Consider the following 15842-nt stretch of genomic DNA (forward strand, 5'->3'; position numbering starts at 1 on the left):
TGATCTTTTAAGTTCCTTTTCAGCTCTGAATACTATGGTCCTACAAATACAATGTGAAGCTTGCACATGGGCTTAGGTGTGTGCACCTGTATGGATAGACTATTTATAATCAATATACAAATAAATATTTATAATTGACAAATGTCAAACCTAGAGACATTTACATGAGAATATAAATGTTATGATGAGTTTACTGTTAGTTTTTCTGACCTGGGAGTGCAGGGAAAAAAAAAACCCTAGTTTTTCTGCACAATAAAAAGAAATAAATAACTTAAAATTATTAAGACAATCTTGCCAGAGAGGTGGGGGGGGTCTGGGGGGGGGCAGAATACTCTACCCATTGTCAAAAATGGGGCCTTAATATGGGTTGTTGCTGAGATTTTTTTTTTCTTCATTACAAGGGAAGGTTCAATGCTGCCAGGCAGGGCATTCAGGATAATACTGTAATCTAAAAACAAAAGGCATCATTAAACACAACTACCGATTTGGATTCCCTGATTAGTCAGGAAACAAAGATTATTATTTTTTTCTTTGTTTCTTAAAAGACAGTCCCCAGACCAATCCCTTTCCTTTGGTTTCTACCTTTGTCTCCTCCCACCAAATTTAGACTCTCCAGTCCTAGTAAGTCCAAAATTTGCATTACCTATATGACAGTCCCCGATATTGAGTGATGACATCAGGAAGATCATCTGGTTTCGAGCCAATTCCATTTCCAGCCTTAAAAAACATGTTAAGACCAGAAGAAAAATCAGTGAAACAGTAAAGACTAAGGACTCAGCCCATAGCATAGTGTAGAAGGTTCTGGACTTGGAGTCAAGAAGACCTGGGCCCAAATACTGCCTTGCATACTTATTATATGACCCTGGACCAAATCACTTAATAGTTCACTACCTCAGTTTCCTCATCTGTAGAATAGTGATAATAGCAACAAGCAGGGTTTGCCATTGAGACTCAAATGAGATTATTTCCTTGAAGTGCTTTGCAAATCTAAAAACATCATATAAAATGTAGGTTATTGGGTATCAAAGGTGTTATTTATTGGAGGGCAGTCTGGTTTAATGCATAGGTATCAAATTAGTAGTTGAGGAACCTGGGGGCATAGTCTTATTTCTGCTGCTAACCAAATCAATTTAAACTTTTTATGTCTCAGATTTTTAAAATGGGAATAATAATACTTGGCTTCTAAAGTTTAAAATTTTTAAAGTTTATAAAGTTTACATAAATGTATGCATGATCTTACTTGAGAAAGAAACTAATATCTCATTTGAGCTTCATCCCTGTGGATGTAAATATTATCTTCCTATTTGACAGTTGGGGAAACTGAGACTGCATGAATTTAAGTGACTTGCCTCAGTTCACAGAGTAAGTTATGAGGTGGGATTAAAACCCATGTCTTCCTGATTAAAAGTCTAGCCCTCTATGCCTGCCCTGTCTACTTAATGGAGTTGCTGTGAGAATCAAATGAGATCATGAACATAAAATCATTTTGAAAACTGTTCAGGGGCATTCAATCATAATGTAGTATTGTTATTTCTATTCTTATTATTTTCATCATTGTCAAAACATTTTTGTCCTAGAAGAATTCACCCTTTGGACTCAGGTAAGCTCCTTCCAAGATTAAATCACTGTGAATAGAGAGGTTTGGCTTAGGTGTTTAGTCACCTCCCTTCTTTCTCTTTGCATCATTCTGTAATGATGTCATAGCCTTGGGAGTCTTGCCAGAAGCAGAGGGTGTTTCTTGGGAATGGAAAAAAATTGCTTCTTTCTTCAGATGAGAGTTTAACTATGTCTAAAGCAGCTACTATCTAGCTCTTTCTTGGTGGCAAATCAAAGGGGCTAGTAGATGGAAGAATGCTGCCTTAAGCTAGTAGGAGGCATTCCTGTCCATCCCACCCTATTACCCAAAAGCTTGCCAGTGGAACAAATTTCCTTACAGTCAGAGAATCACCCACAGCTGCAACAACTTGAATGTCTGCTGGTTTCAGAGCATGTACTGGAAAGGCAAGTGGACAAGAATGAGTCTTTTAGAAGGAAACAGATGTCAGAATTTAGCCCTTGCTTGCTTAAAGGAGATGGGTAGCACTGATAGTCAGTGAATTGGAGGCAGTAGGCAAATAAGGACATTAAGGGAGTCTAGGAATGCAAAGGGTCTAAGTAAGAGATGTGGAAAGGAGGAGGCAATGCTAATGAGCCAAAGACGTAGATAGTAATTCTCAGGAATAAGTAGCACTAACATGGTCTGAATATATGTGAGGATGGTCAATTTATTCCTGACTTTGGAGGGGAATCTTGACCATTATGACGAACTTTTTAGGATTCAAACATATTTAGGTTATGGTGGATGAAAAGCCTTTAAGACCTAAAGTCAAGAAGACCTGAAATCATGTCCTGTTTCTGACACATATGAGTTATATGACCACTGGCAAGGCACCTTCTCAGTATCCTAAAATAATTCTCTAAAACTGCAATTTATAGAGGTGTTGAAGATCTGCATCAATGAAGTACATTTCCAAAATCAGAGTTTCTCACACTGATGAAATCACAGACCTAGACCTTTCCCCATCCCCTCAATATCCTCCAGATATAAGATATAATATCCAGATATATTATGAATATAATATCTGAATTTGGATCCAAGCTTTGCCACTTAATACGTATGTGAACTTGAGAAAATCACTTAAACTCTCTGAGACTCAGTTTCCTCAACTATAAAATAAGTAGGTTGGCCTAGATGACTTCTGAAGTTCTTTTGTCTAGAAAGATCCAAAGTGGAGGGAAAAATCTGCTTTTTACTATCTCCTACTAAAAAAAGTATTTCTTGCATCAGCTAGACTGAACCACTGACATCCATAGCACCTTTATTCATATTATTAGTAAATTTCTACCCATCCTTTAAAGTCCAACTCAGGGGGCAGCTAGGTGGTGCAGTAGATAGACACCAGCCCTGGAGTCAGGAGGACCTGAGATCAAATCTGGCACTTAATAATTGCCTAGCTGTGTGACCTTGGGCAAGTCACTTAACCCCATTGCCTTAAATAAATAAAATTTTAAAAAATAAAAAATAAAGTCTAGCTCAAATGATAATACCTTCCAAGACTTACCCCCTAAAATTTCACACGAATCTTTCTTCTATATCCTTCACATGTATTATTATATGATATTATACATTATTTTTATTAACTATATTTGTGCTTAATGTTTGTAACTATAAATAGTTCTATGAGAGCAAAAATCACATCTTATCCAAACTTTGACTTTCTCTTGATGCCTAGCATGGTGTACTACTCATATGAAGAAACTATGATTTTGACAGTGTCAGGCTATATCTATGAATTAGAATTTATCTGCCCTTTTGGCCTTGATAAATTATATGTACACAGAGGTTAAGTGACTTGCTCATGATCACACAGTGAATATATATCTAGGTAGGATTTGAACTCAAGTCTTCCTGATGCTAAGTCCAACACTCTACCACCTACTCATGATAGCTCTTTTCTGTATATACAAATGTTTTTTGTTAACATAGTTGTGAATCACAGGGTTCACTACTCAGTGGAAATTACAAAAATTACAATGGAAATTTAGGAATATGTAGGAATGCCTCAGGGAGCTGATCAAAAAGAATGTCAGGATTGTGAGTTTAAATCCCAACTTTCTTCCAATGGATTGTACATGATCAGGGCTTTCTCTTTGACCAGGCTCTCTGAACTATGAGCCATGGCCCTGGATCCTGGAGGTCTAGATCAAGCATTCCCTTGGTGAAAGAATGAAAGCATGATAGACTGAAGAAGGGGAAATGGACAATAAGAAGAAACAATAGAAGCTTTTTAGGGATAAGCAGTAGCCATGGAAGAACAGAAGCAGAGAAAATGGAAGTCTGGGTGGGAGAGGGGATTTTGAGGAAACAGGATGGTCAACACTAAAACCCAAACCCAAACATCTTTTCTTTTTATAAAATTTTTATTTATTAAGGCAATTGGGGTTAAGTGACCTGCCCAAGGTCACACAGCTAGGCAATTATTAAGTGTCTGAGGTCAGATTTGAACCCAGAGTCCTCTACACCACCTAGCTGGCCCCCCCTAAACATCTACTCTTGATGATAGGCCTCAACCTTGGAGTGTCTTATGGAGCCAAGGGTTGTGTATGTGTGTGTGTGTGTGTGGTGTGTATGGTCAATTAGAACTCAGTTTTAAAGACATACAGGTCAAGTGGACACTAGCCAGTCTCTAATAAAATCAAAAGACTATAAATGCTTAAAATTTATTTCTGGATTCAACCACCTAATGTTATAGCAGAAAGTGATAAGGAAAGCAATGAACTTGTGTTTAAACCACCCAAGCTCTTCTACTTAACTTGTATTACCTCAGTCAGTTCACTTTAAATCCCTGGGCCTCAATTTCCTCTTCTGTAAAATTCAAGGATTGAACAACAAACTGATTTCAGAACTCTACTCAATTCAGGGTCCAATTATGACTTCAGAAATCTATGGTGCTCTAGATGTGGGGCATCTATTTTCAAATAAGACCAAGGTGTATTGATGATTTGTGCTTTACTTTTCTTATTTGTTACTATTGACTGGGGTAGAAGAGATGAGTAGGAATTGCTAATGTAAAGAAGAATCAGTAAATTAAATCAGTAAATTAAAAAAAGAGAAAAAAACAAGGTGGTTTTGCCTCTGGCCCCTCCCCCACCTTCAGCACTATAATAGTTTTATATTTCAAGGGACCCAGGGACCTTGCAGACCCCTCACAGACATACACTTTCCCTCCCACCTTCTTACAGAGTAAGCAAAGCTCTTATTCTTAGGATACTGACTGCTGTTTCAGAAAGGGAGGTTCCCTAAGACTGGATGCCTTCTCTAAATTGACTATCAGACCAAGTCTGTGCCTGCTGGATGCTGACTCTGCTGGTCAAAAGCCCTTCGCATACCATCTGGCACACAGTAGGTGCTTAATCTTGTTGAATGACTCCTTGATTACTCCTAGTTGGGAATCTAGGTAGCTTGATAGGCTGAGAAGACAATGGAGTGCAACTGTTATGGGCCTTAAAAAACTTGAGAATTGAGCTAAGCAAGTAAATAAAGGTGGACTAAGGAGAACCATCCTATGCACACTGCCACTATAGGGGTCTATTGATATTCAAGTCTTCCTCAGTGATCCAGGCTAGCAAAAACATCTAGGAAGTAGAACTTAATCCAAATTTAAAGGTTTAATTAAAACAGAAATTGATGTAGAATTGCTCCAGGAGTACTGAAAAAGCCAACATTCAAGCCTTTATTTGTCCCGAGGTGCTTACCTGAGGTGGGACGAAAGGTAGAAGGGGATCTATCTTCACACCATAGTTGGCTCCCAAAACCCTAAAAGGAACAAAGTGAGCTGAATGACAAGGGGGGATAGGCAGGGATCAGGATTCATCACCACTACAGACCAACACTACACACAGTTTCCCCCACCTTTGGAAAGAAAAAATTTTTATTAGCTCTTCTGATATGAACAAGAGTTGGATTTGATTGACTGTATTGGGTAAAAGGATTGAGAAATCCTTCCCTATTTTGCTAATTTTTAAGTCTTCCCTAATCCATCTGAAAGATCATAGGCCACAGAATGAGAATTGTTAGGTGCCTTCAAGGTTAAGGGTAGATAACCAGCTGACCTTGGTTTACAGATAAAGAAATTGGGGTCCAGAGAAGTTAAATGACTTGTCCACAGTAACAAGGGTAAGAAATGTCAAATTTCAACCTCCAAACTATGAGATCAAGGGAGAACAGTTTATTGGCTTTTTCAAGGAATAAGTGAATGGATATTGACTGCCATTTCTAGTACAAACTATTCATATGACATTCATAAACCATTCAGACAGGCAAGCTAGAGATAATCACTACTGTCCTTGCTTTTTAAACCAAATGAAAACAAAAGAGCAATACCAGATTGGGGCTGTTGGGTGTTGTTGCTGCTGCTGTTGTTGTTGCTACTGCTGTTGTTGCTACTACTGTTGGATAGATATAATTGCTGTTCTGGTAGGTTCGAAGATAGGGTTGATCCTGTAAAAAGAGAATGGTCAGCTGATTGCTACAAATTGAGCAGCCTATGGTGGCTTCCCTCTGAGACCTTCTCACTTGATCTTCCGTCCTGGTTAAGAAATGACATTTAACATAGCACTTGAAAATCATAAGATCATAGATTTATTTTTTCCATATTTACATTGCAACTATTATATCTCTTGCTACTATTGTTATTTTTAATGACACTTTTGCCATCACTATGACTGTTCTTGCTTTCTGTTGCCACTTCTCTCAATGCTACTATAACTGCTATTGCCATAATTACTGCCTAATGCTGCTATGGATATTTCTGCTATTACAATCATTACTGTTATTGCTACCCTTATTTATGCTATTAAAAATTAATATTATTAATAATTTTCACTATTAGTAAAAGTAGAGAGGGAACATGGAAGTTTTACTGAAGGACAGGACATTTGTGTTGGGCTTTGAAGGATGGTTAAAATTTAAGAAGGACATTTCAAGCTTTGGGTTCAGTGTGACCAAAAGAGCATAGGACATGAATGAGAGAAGAAAAATGGGTCAGTTTGATGAGAATGCAGAATGAGAAAAAGCTAAAAATAAGTGAGGTGCCAAGTTTTATAGGGCTTTGAATCACAAGCTGAGGAACTTGACATTTATTCAGTAGGCAATGGGGAACTTTCATCTTCCTGGGCCACTTCAGCATCTCTTCCTAGTACTCACATGAAGCACATTAGTTTTTTAAGATTATGCAATAATAGTGGTGTTGGGGGCGGGGGTAGATAGGGGACTGGTGGCAACAGAGGACTTTGGAGGGGATTGTAGGTATTCCAAACAATCATTTATTATGTGGCTATAGAAGATGTTACAATTGAGGAGGAGGCTGGCTTCAACACCTTAGTCAACCTTTATGCTTCAAAACTCCTAACCTATAAGATGAGGATCTGCTCCCAATACCACGCATTTCTCTTTAGATAGCAAGATATGATTCCATCTTGAGAATTATCAGTGAACTCATGGTCCCTGTCCTGCTGAACTAAGTGTCCCCACCCAATAACTTGCAAGCTATACTTATCCCACCTGGGATTGAGAGAGACTGATCTGAGATCATCCCCACATGTCCATGGACAAACCAGTTGAATTGGGTTTGACAATCCCCTTTGAAAATTTGCTAAGACCTCCTTTACTATCAGCTATAGGACTTAGGAAGCTAGATAAATAGCTATTGTGCTTGAGATCAACTAAACCAGAGTTTCATAGAATCTTTAATTTGAGGTGCTGTGGGACATGAATTGGTGGGTGACCCGAAGGGTCCTAAGTTACTCAATAAAGACTAGGTCTGGAGAAAGTCAAATTTCTATAAAATCATATTACCTGACTAGGGCAAATTAGATCGATGTTGTTTTCAAATTGAACTTCATTAGTCTTCTCTCCAACTGGTTCCAGCTAAATGAAGAAATAGTTGAAAGAAAAGAGTTAAAAAAAATCCTAGAATTGCAAATGCTTAGAACTGACAAGAACAGATCATAGAGGTTATCTAATCCAACCTATACTTCAATGTAAATGCCTTCTGCATTTTCCTCTGCTTGAAAACCTCTAGTCAAGAAGTCATTACCATTTGAAACCTGCCTTTTGAAAACCTCTTTAATGGCAGGAATGAAGTGAACTACTTGCTTTCCAGTTTTATATTCTTGGACCAATCAGAATAAGGTTACTCTCTCTTTGGCATACATATCATTCTGTCAAATACTTGAAATTATCTTTTATATTTTGTTTCCTAAATCTATTTTTTTCCAGATTAAATACTTCCAGTTTCTTCAACTGATCAGTCAACAAATTTTTATTGAGTCTGATCTATGACAGCTAGTCAACAAGCATTTATATTTATATAAATTTTTATTGATTTTTAAATGTTGATAACATTTCCTCTTGCATTTCTCCCTACCCCAGACCTGTCCTTAAAATAAAAAAAATTAAAAACCAACAAATATGTATTACCTGCATATATTAACTACCAGGTACTAGGCTACATGTTGAGAATACAAAAGACAAAAGCAAAAGAATGCCTACCCCCAAAGAGCTTAAATTTCAATAGAACTTAGCTTCTAATTTCCAAAAGAACCTTGTAAGGCATCATCTTCAGCCTTCTCATCATCTAAGCTACCCTCCTTTGAATGGTTAGCAGTTTGTCAATGTCTTTCCCAATCATGCTACAGATGCGGTCTGTCTGACCAGGGCAAAGTAAGACAAGATTGTCACCTCTCTCATTCTGTATTCTACTAATATTACATTTACCCTGCCATGTCATTTCTTGCCATTGTCACATAGAGCTTAAAGACTACTAAAACCAGGGGTGTACTGATAAATGTTTAACAACCAGCTCTTGGAGGGTGGGGGTAGGATGACAGAAATATGTACGTGATACTCTTTTAGATTAAATAACATTTTCTCCATCCATTCTTAATGCTAGCCAATTAAAAAAACACCAACAAATCAAGCTGTTTTCTGAGCTATAATTGTTTCCATTGAAAATTTACATTGGACCCTTGTCTTGCAATAACCATTAATAAATGAATTAATTCCTCTCACAAAAATTTAATAATTGGTTCTGGCCAATCCAATCTGGTTCCAATAACACTCTGGCTAAAATCCTGAGATCTTTTTCATACCAATTGTTGTCTAACCACTCCTCCTCCACTCTGCACTTATGCAGGATTTTTTTGAAACGAACTAAATGTAGAACTAATTGGGGCAAAAAGATCAGGATTGTACATTGTAGGTGGGGTAGAGAGGATAGGTGGAGAGAAAAAATAATTAAATCTTTTTTGAATTTATTTCCTGTACTTATCTCTATGTTTTTCAGGCCACTGTCAATGAACCTCCAAGGTAGGCAAAAAGAATTTTCTTGTTAGAGTAAAGATATTCCATCTTACCATGTTGTTCCAAAGGGCCCTGGCCGCACGTGCATGGCTCTTGCTGTGAAAATGGAAACAATCTGGGGCAAAGAAAGAGCTGTCAGGCAACCCCTCCTAGTCACAGAAAGAGGAAGATTGGGGTCAGGGAAATCACATGACCAGGCTTATTAGAGGCAAAAGACAAGAAAATTATCATCTGGAGTTCTTTTTCTTTACCGGGGTCTTTGGCATAGACACTTGCTCCAAAAATGGCTGCAAAACCACTGTAAAATCATCTTTAGTATCATATCTTCCACTGTCAACCAGCTGGTGAGTTTTCTCCTAAAGCACAGAAGAGAGAGAGAGAAAAAAACTAAAACAAGAGCCAAAAGGGATTTTTCCAGATTCCCCTGGATACAATCCTCTGATCAGGCAGTAGACCCTACCCCCCAATTTCTTTTGTTTTGTCAGAAAACTAGAACCCCAAAGTGTTCAACCCACTGGTCAAACAATCAGCAACTACTGTTGTTGTATCTTACTCTTCATGACCTCATTTGGGTTTTCTTGATAAACACACCAAATGGTTTGACATTTCCTTTTCCAGCTCATTCTACAGATAAGGAAACTGAGGCAAAAAAGTTGTCCAGAGTCATACAGCTCTTAAGTGTCTGAGACTGGATGAATGTAGGTGTTCCTGACTCCAGACTCAGCCCTCTACCTACTGTACCTCATAATTATTATTTTCTTATTGTCTCATGTTCCATTTATTTTTTTTTAAGATTTTATTTGAGTTTTACAATTTTTTCCCCAATCTTACTTCCCTACCCCTACCCCCCCACAGAAAGCAATCTTTCAGTCTTTATTTTGTTTCCATGTTATACATTGATTCAAACTGAGTGTGATGAGAGAGAAATCACAACCTTAAGGAAGAAACAAAAAGCATAAGAGATAACAAGATCAGACAATAAGATACTGTTTTTTTTTCTAAATTAAAGGGAATAGTCCTTGAACTTTGTTCAAACTCCACAGCTCTTTATTTGGATACAGATGGTATTTTCCATTGTAGACAGCCCAAAATTGTCCCTGGTTGTTGCACTGATGGAATGAGCAAGTCCATCAAGGTTGAACATCACCCCCATGTTGCTGTTAGGGTGTACAGTGTTTTTCTGGTTCTGCTCATCTCACTCAGCATCAGTTCATACAAATCCCTCCAGGCTTCCCCGAATTCCCATCCCTCCCAGTTTCTAATAGAACAATAGTGTTCTATGACATACATATACCACAGTTTGCTAAGCCATTCCCCAGTTGAAGGGCATTTACTTGATTTCCAATTCTTTGCCACCACAAACAGGGCTGCTATGAATATTTTTGTACAAGTGATGTTTTTACCCTTTTTCATCATCTCTTCAGGGTACAGACCCAGTAGTGGTATTGCTGGGTCAAAGGGTATGCTCATTTTTGTTGCCCTTTGGGAGTAGTTCCAAATTTCTCTCCAGAAAGGTTGGATGAGTTCACAGCTCCACCAACAGTGTAATAGTGTCCCAGATTTCCCACATCCCTTCCAACAATGATCATTATCCTTTCTGGTCAAATTGGCCAGTCTGAGAGGTGTGAGGTGGTACCCCAGAGAAGCTTTAATTTGCATTTCTCTAATAATTAATGATTTAGAGCAATTTTTCATATGGCTATGGATTGCTTTGATCTCCTCATCTGTAAATTGCCTTTGCATATCCTTTGACCATTTGTCAACTGGGGAATGGCTTTTTTTTTTTACAATATGACTCAGTTCTCTGTATATTTTAGAAATGACTCCTTTGTCAGAATCATTAGTTATAAAGATTGTTTCCCAACATTTCTTTTGATCTTGGTTACAGTGGTTTTATCTGTGCAAAAGCTTTTTAATTTAATGTAATCGAAATCATCTAGTTTGTTTTTGGTGATGTTCTCCATCTCTCTTCCTTAGTCATAAACTGCTCCCCTTTCCATAGATCTGACAGGTAAACTAGTCCTTGATCTTCTAATTTGCTTATAGTATTGTTTTTTATGTCTAAATCCTGTAACCATTTGGATCTTATCTTAGTAAAGGGTGTGAGGTGTTGGTCTAATCTAAGTTTCTTCCATACTAACTTCCAATTTTCCCAGCAGTTTTTATCAAAGAGAGAGTTTTTATCCCAATAGCTGGACTCTTTGGGTTTATCAAACAGCAGATTACTATAATCATCTCCTGCTTTTGCACCTAGTCTATTCTACTGGTCTACCACTCTATTTCTTAGCCAATACCAAACAGTTTTGATGACTGATGCTTTATAATATAATTTTAGATCAGGTAGGGTTAAGCACCCTTCTTTTACACTTTTTTTTTTTCATTAAATTCCTGGAAATTCTTGATTTTTTATTTCTCCATATGAATTTACTTACAATTTTTTCTAACTCATTAAAGTAATTTTTTGGAATTTTAATTGGTAGGGCACTAAACAGGTAGTTCAGTTTTGGTAGAATTGTCATTTTTATTATATTAGCTCTACCTATCCATGAGCAGTTGATATTTGCCCAGTTATTTAAATCTGATTTAATTTGTGTGAGAAGTGTTTTATAATTGTTTTCAAAAAGTTTCTGAGTCTGTCTTGGCAAATAGACTCCCGGGTATTTTATATTGTCTGAGGTTACTTTGAATGGGATTTCTCTTTCTAGCTCTTCCTGCTGTATCTTGCTAGACATATATAGAAAAGTTGAGGATTTATGATGTACCTCATAATTATTCGGGGCCCTTTTACCTAATCTGGGATTGTCTATGCCTCCTGCTATCCCCAACCCCTTATGATCATATATTTCTTTCATATAATTATGTATAAAAAAGAAAGGGATTAGACTTGATAGCCTGGCTACCTTTTTTTGAGACAACTGGAGTTAACTGACTTGCCTAGGGTAATACAACTAGTAAAGTATCTGAGACTAAATTTGGACTTAGGTCCTTATGGCTCCAAAGCCAGCATTCTATCTACTACACCACTTGGCTAGCCCTTTGGCAACTATTTAAGTGCTCTGATGAAAGGCTTTAACAGGAAGAGGTAGAAGATATGGGCATATTATCTTTTCATTTTCTTGATACATGTACCCTCTGTTTCTCATTGGTATAGAATATCCCCACCACCCATTCCCACAGGCAACTGAAAATATTTCTTTTCACTGAATAGAGATTGTGGAAATCCTAGGGCCAGTATTCACCAGATCCCAGCTCTGCCACTTCCCAAGGTTGCAACCTTGGAACAATAATTTTCCCTCTATTACTCTCTCAAGCTTTAAATAAGCTAGTCTATGATGCTGAGATTCAGAAGGCCTTCAATATTCTTTACATGTATAGGAATCACAAATCCCAGCAGCTAATGTATATATTGTTCAGAGGCATAGCAGGGTTAGACAGTGGGATAGATCCCTGATCAGAGCAAAAAGATTCCAATTTTGGTCCTAGTTCTCCCTTGAACTTTAGGCAAGTCACTACTTTTGTCTGATCCTCTATCTTTAGCTGCTGTAAAAATTGAGGGCTTGGGACTGAGTGCATCAGATGCCTTCCAGCTCTCCAAAATCAATGAGCTTTAAATCCATACAGCACACTAGTCAGCAGTATTTACCTCCTGAGCCAAAGTCAAATTTCTTTGAGCATTAAAAGAGCTCTTTGAGAAGAGTCCAGAATTGGCAAATGCCCTCGAATTAAATCCCTTAAGCCAACCTGTCTCCCTTTCATCTTACCTGATATTGTTTATTCAACTCGATGAGGGTGGCAAGTTCTGTGGAATTGTCTTCAAACTTCAGCACACAAGGACACAGAGACCTGCAAGTTAGGAACCAGAGGAGCCCCCACCCCAATCCTTTATTCAGAACTTGTGTGGCTTCAGGAGAGGCAGCAGCTTACATTTCATGTTCAGCTAACCAGGGTATAAGGGCCCAGGGAAGAAACCCCCTTGAGTGTGGAATGGAAGGGAAAGAATACGTCAAAAGCTTTGGGCTATAACTAGAGGAGATGGTAGGCAGAAAGAAAGAATGATTGATGGGAGTATTTCACAAAAGAGCTCTGAGATCATGTTGAGAACTTAACAACTTGCAAGTATGCTAAGGGATGTTGTATGAACAATGGTGAGAAGATTTCCACATACCCTCCACCCCCACACCCAATAATGACTATTTGATTAGATACCAAGGAGGACTCTCATCCATGAGAGTTTTGGGCTCTACTTTATTAAGCATTTATAATTCCAATTGTGAAAAAAATTGGAAAAGTAATGTTAGTATGGTTTGAATGTGCAATAGAGATGGAAACAATGACTTCAAAGGTTTCTGTCCTAAGGAGAAAAGTTTATGACACTGATTCCTGCTCCTCTGGGGAGGGATCATAGTCTTCAGATTTTTTTTTCCTCAACAAGATATAAAGCTCTCCGACTATCAGCTGAACTATCCTCCACTGCAGCCTCAGTGTAACTGATAATGGAGAACGATAGGAGTCACAGTAAGGTTAAGGCCTTCATTGGGTTCTTTCACAATGGGCTGATAATTGAGTCCACTCTCGCATTGGTTCTTATATTTTGTGTTATTTTGTTTATGTTTTGTATTTGCTTATATGTTTTCCCCAATAGAGTATAAGCTCCTTGAAGGTAGATTTTTTCCTGTTTTGTGCCTTTTTATCTCCAGTTTCCTGGCATAATGCCTGACATCTTGTGGGCACTGACTGCTGTTTATCCATGATTTTCGAAGAAAACAAATGGCATTGGAGATGGTGTCTTAACTTGTTCATGATTTGGATTTTAGTGAGGCAGAGGTGCAACACCAAGTCATCAACCTCACTTTCTCTTCCTGAGTTACTGAAGTCCAGTGGCAGGACAAAGTCAAGACAACTGGACATCAGTGGCTGAGGATGCAATGACTGACCTTGGAGTCTTTGATATCTGACTAAGCTGTAATGCTCCATAGTGGCTGCTTTAGCCACCTTTATACTCATTGGTATAAGTTGTTCTCATCTGTTCATCCCACTGGGGGAAGACCACACATGCTTGGGGTAGACATCCCTTTAATTCACCAACAGCTTTGAGGTCTATTGGTTACCTGCAACCTGGTTTAGTCCTTTTACTGAGGTTTGCCTGGATGTTGATGCAGCACATACAATGGCTTCTTGGAGCCACAGGTGAGAACTGAGTGCCAGATGGACACCAAAGATGAATAAGCAGCCTTCACACCAGAGGTAGTAGTCTTGTTTGAATATCCCATACTGGGTACTAAATAAATATTTTTGATTGAATATAGAGTAGCTGCTTTAGTATCCATCATAATAGAAACTGGGCAAAGACAGCCACAACTATTCATTCCTAGGACTAATATTTTGAATATATGATTCAGGCCCTCTTGGTTATTACTCCCATTCCCAAATCCTATTTCAGTGTTGTTTTTTTTTTTTTTTAAAAGAAGCTGTCATGGGGATGGGGATGCCTGAGGACTACCTTCATCATCAATATTCAGGTAATTCTATTAGAAGGGTACTTTTCTTCATGGAACTGAATCTCTTATAACTTTAGTCTCTGGAGAATAATCTTCCTTACCTGAGTAAAATCCTTGGACAGTTGACTTTCTCCTCCTGATACAGCTCCCTTAGACTGACAATTTTTAGCACAGTTACTAGATTCACAAAGGCCCGGGGAACCTGTCCAAAAGGTAGAATAATAATGATGATGATGATGATAATAACAATGCATGTTTATGTAGCAATAATAACTAATACTTGTATATGGCTTTAAGATTTGCAATGCACTTTAAATATACCTACTCATTTGATCATCACAATAGCCCTATGAAGTAGATGATATTATTATCCTCATTCTACAACTGAGGAAACTGAGAAGGAATGGTTAAGTGACTTACTCAAGGCTATATAGAACTTCTAAGTATCCAAAGTAGGATTCATACAGAGCCTTCCTGACTCAAAGTCCTGCTCTCTTATCACTACACCACCTGGCTGCCTAAATCACAATAACATTATGAGATAGGTAGTATAAGTATTATTCCCATTTTATGGATGAAGAAATTGAAATTTAGAGATGTAAAAAAGCCTTTTCCATAATTACACAGCTAATTGGTATGAAGACTAGCATTGAAACACAAACCTCTTGATTCAGATACATAAAGACTCTGAGGAACTATAGATTTGTATGTCAAAATAATTTGGCTTGCCTCAGAAGTGTCTCTGATTTCAAAGAGGTCACCTTGATCCTATTGCTTCTGTCCTCTCTCTGTTTTCCTTCTTTATCCTTAGTGACTCTGTGGCTGCCTCTACTTTTGGCTCCCAGGGGAAATGGTTTGGCAGCACTCTGAGGTCTTTTTATTGCTGGTAATGACTTAAGAATGCTAAGTGGCAGTTTTGTGGCCATTAATGTTTATCAGAGGTGTGATTACTGCTGATTAAAAACTACTCAAGCCCTGGGTCAAGAGAGAATCACCTGGTCTACCCCACCTAATTTTACTCAGGCAATAAATATTTATTAAGCTCCTATCATTTGACAGGTACTGTGCTAAGTACTAAAGATACAAAGAAAGATGATTCTGATCTTTAAAAAAATATATACAAAGCAAGTTTTCTTTTCATCGTAATATATCATAGGACCTACAATTTTTCCTGAACTGGTATTGATCAAAATCATGAAGGGAGGGGTTCTCAGATGATCTAAACTATAGATTTCATACCTCTTCATGGAGGATATCCAGAGCCTTCCCAATATTTCCTGTGAAGTTCTGAGGAGAATAGTAAAGCTGTGGAAACAAGAAACTTCTTAACTTTTTGGAGAGATCTACATATTTTCAACATTCACTTTTCTTTCCTGGGTTCCCTTCTTTCCTATTATCCAAGCCTTGAGTAGAATTGCACGTAGGTACAGTTTAGTATGGGC

General features: G+C 37.9%; 1 protein-coding gene across 5 annotated transcripts in view; it reads right to left on the reverse strand.

Moving 5' to 3' along the window:
• Positions 1-15842, reverse strand: part of PLB1 (phospholipase B1) — a 224008-nt gene that overhangs the window by 92857 nt on the left and 115309 nt on the right. For all 5 annotated transcript variants that reach the window (XM_074209801.1, XM_074209798.1, XM_074209799.1 and 2 more), the window contains 10 exons: positions 15640-15705; positions 14502-14602; positions 12664-12745; positions 9154-9258; positions 8956-9051; positions 7397-7468; positions 5924-6040; positions 5296-5356; positions 1935-1993; positions 644-717 (listed from right to left, as the gene is read on the reverse strand). In XM_074209801.1, the coding sequence (XP_074065902.1) occupies positions 644-717; positions 1935-1993; positions 5296-5356; positions 5924-6040; positions 7397-7468; positions 8956-9051; positions 9154-9258; positions 12664-12745; positions 14502-14602; positions 15640-15705 (833 nt within the window). The remainder of the gene's footprint in view (positions 1-643; positions 718-1934; positions 1994-5295; positions 5357-5923; positions 6041-7396; positions 7469-8955; positions 9052-9153; positions 9259-12663; positions 12746-14501; positions 14603-15639; positions 15706-15842) is intronic.

This window comes from Macrotis lagotis, chromosome 1 (assembly GCF_037893015.1).
Source record: "Macrotis lagotis isolate mMagLag1 chromosome 1, bilby.v1.9.chrom.fasta, whole genome shotgun sequence".
NCBI lineage: Eukaryota > Metazoa > Chordata > Mammalia > Peramelemorphia > Peramelidae > Macrotis > Macrotis lagotis.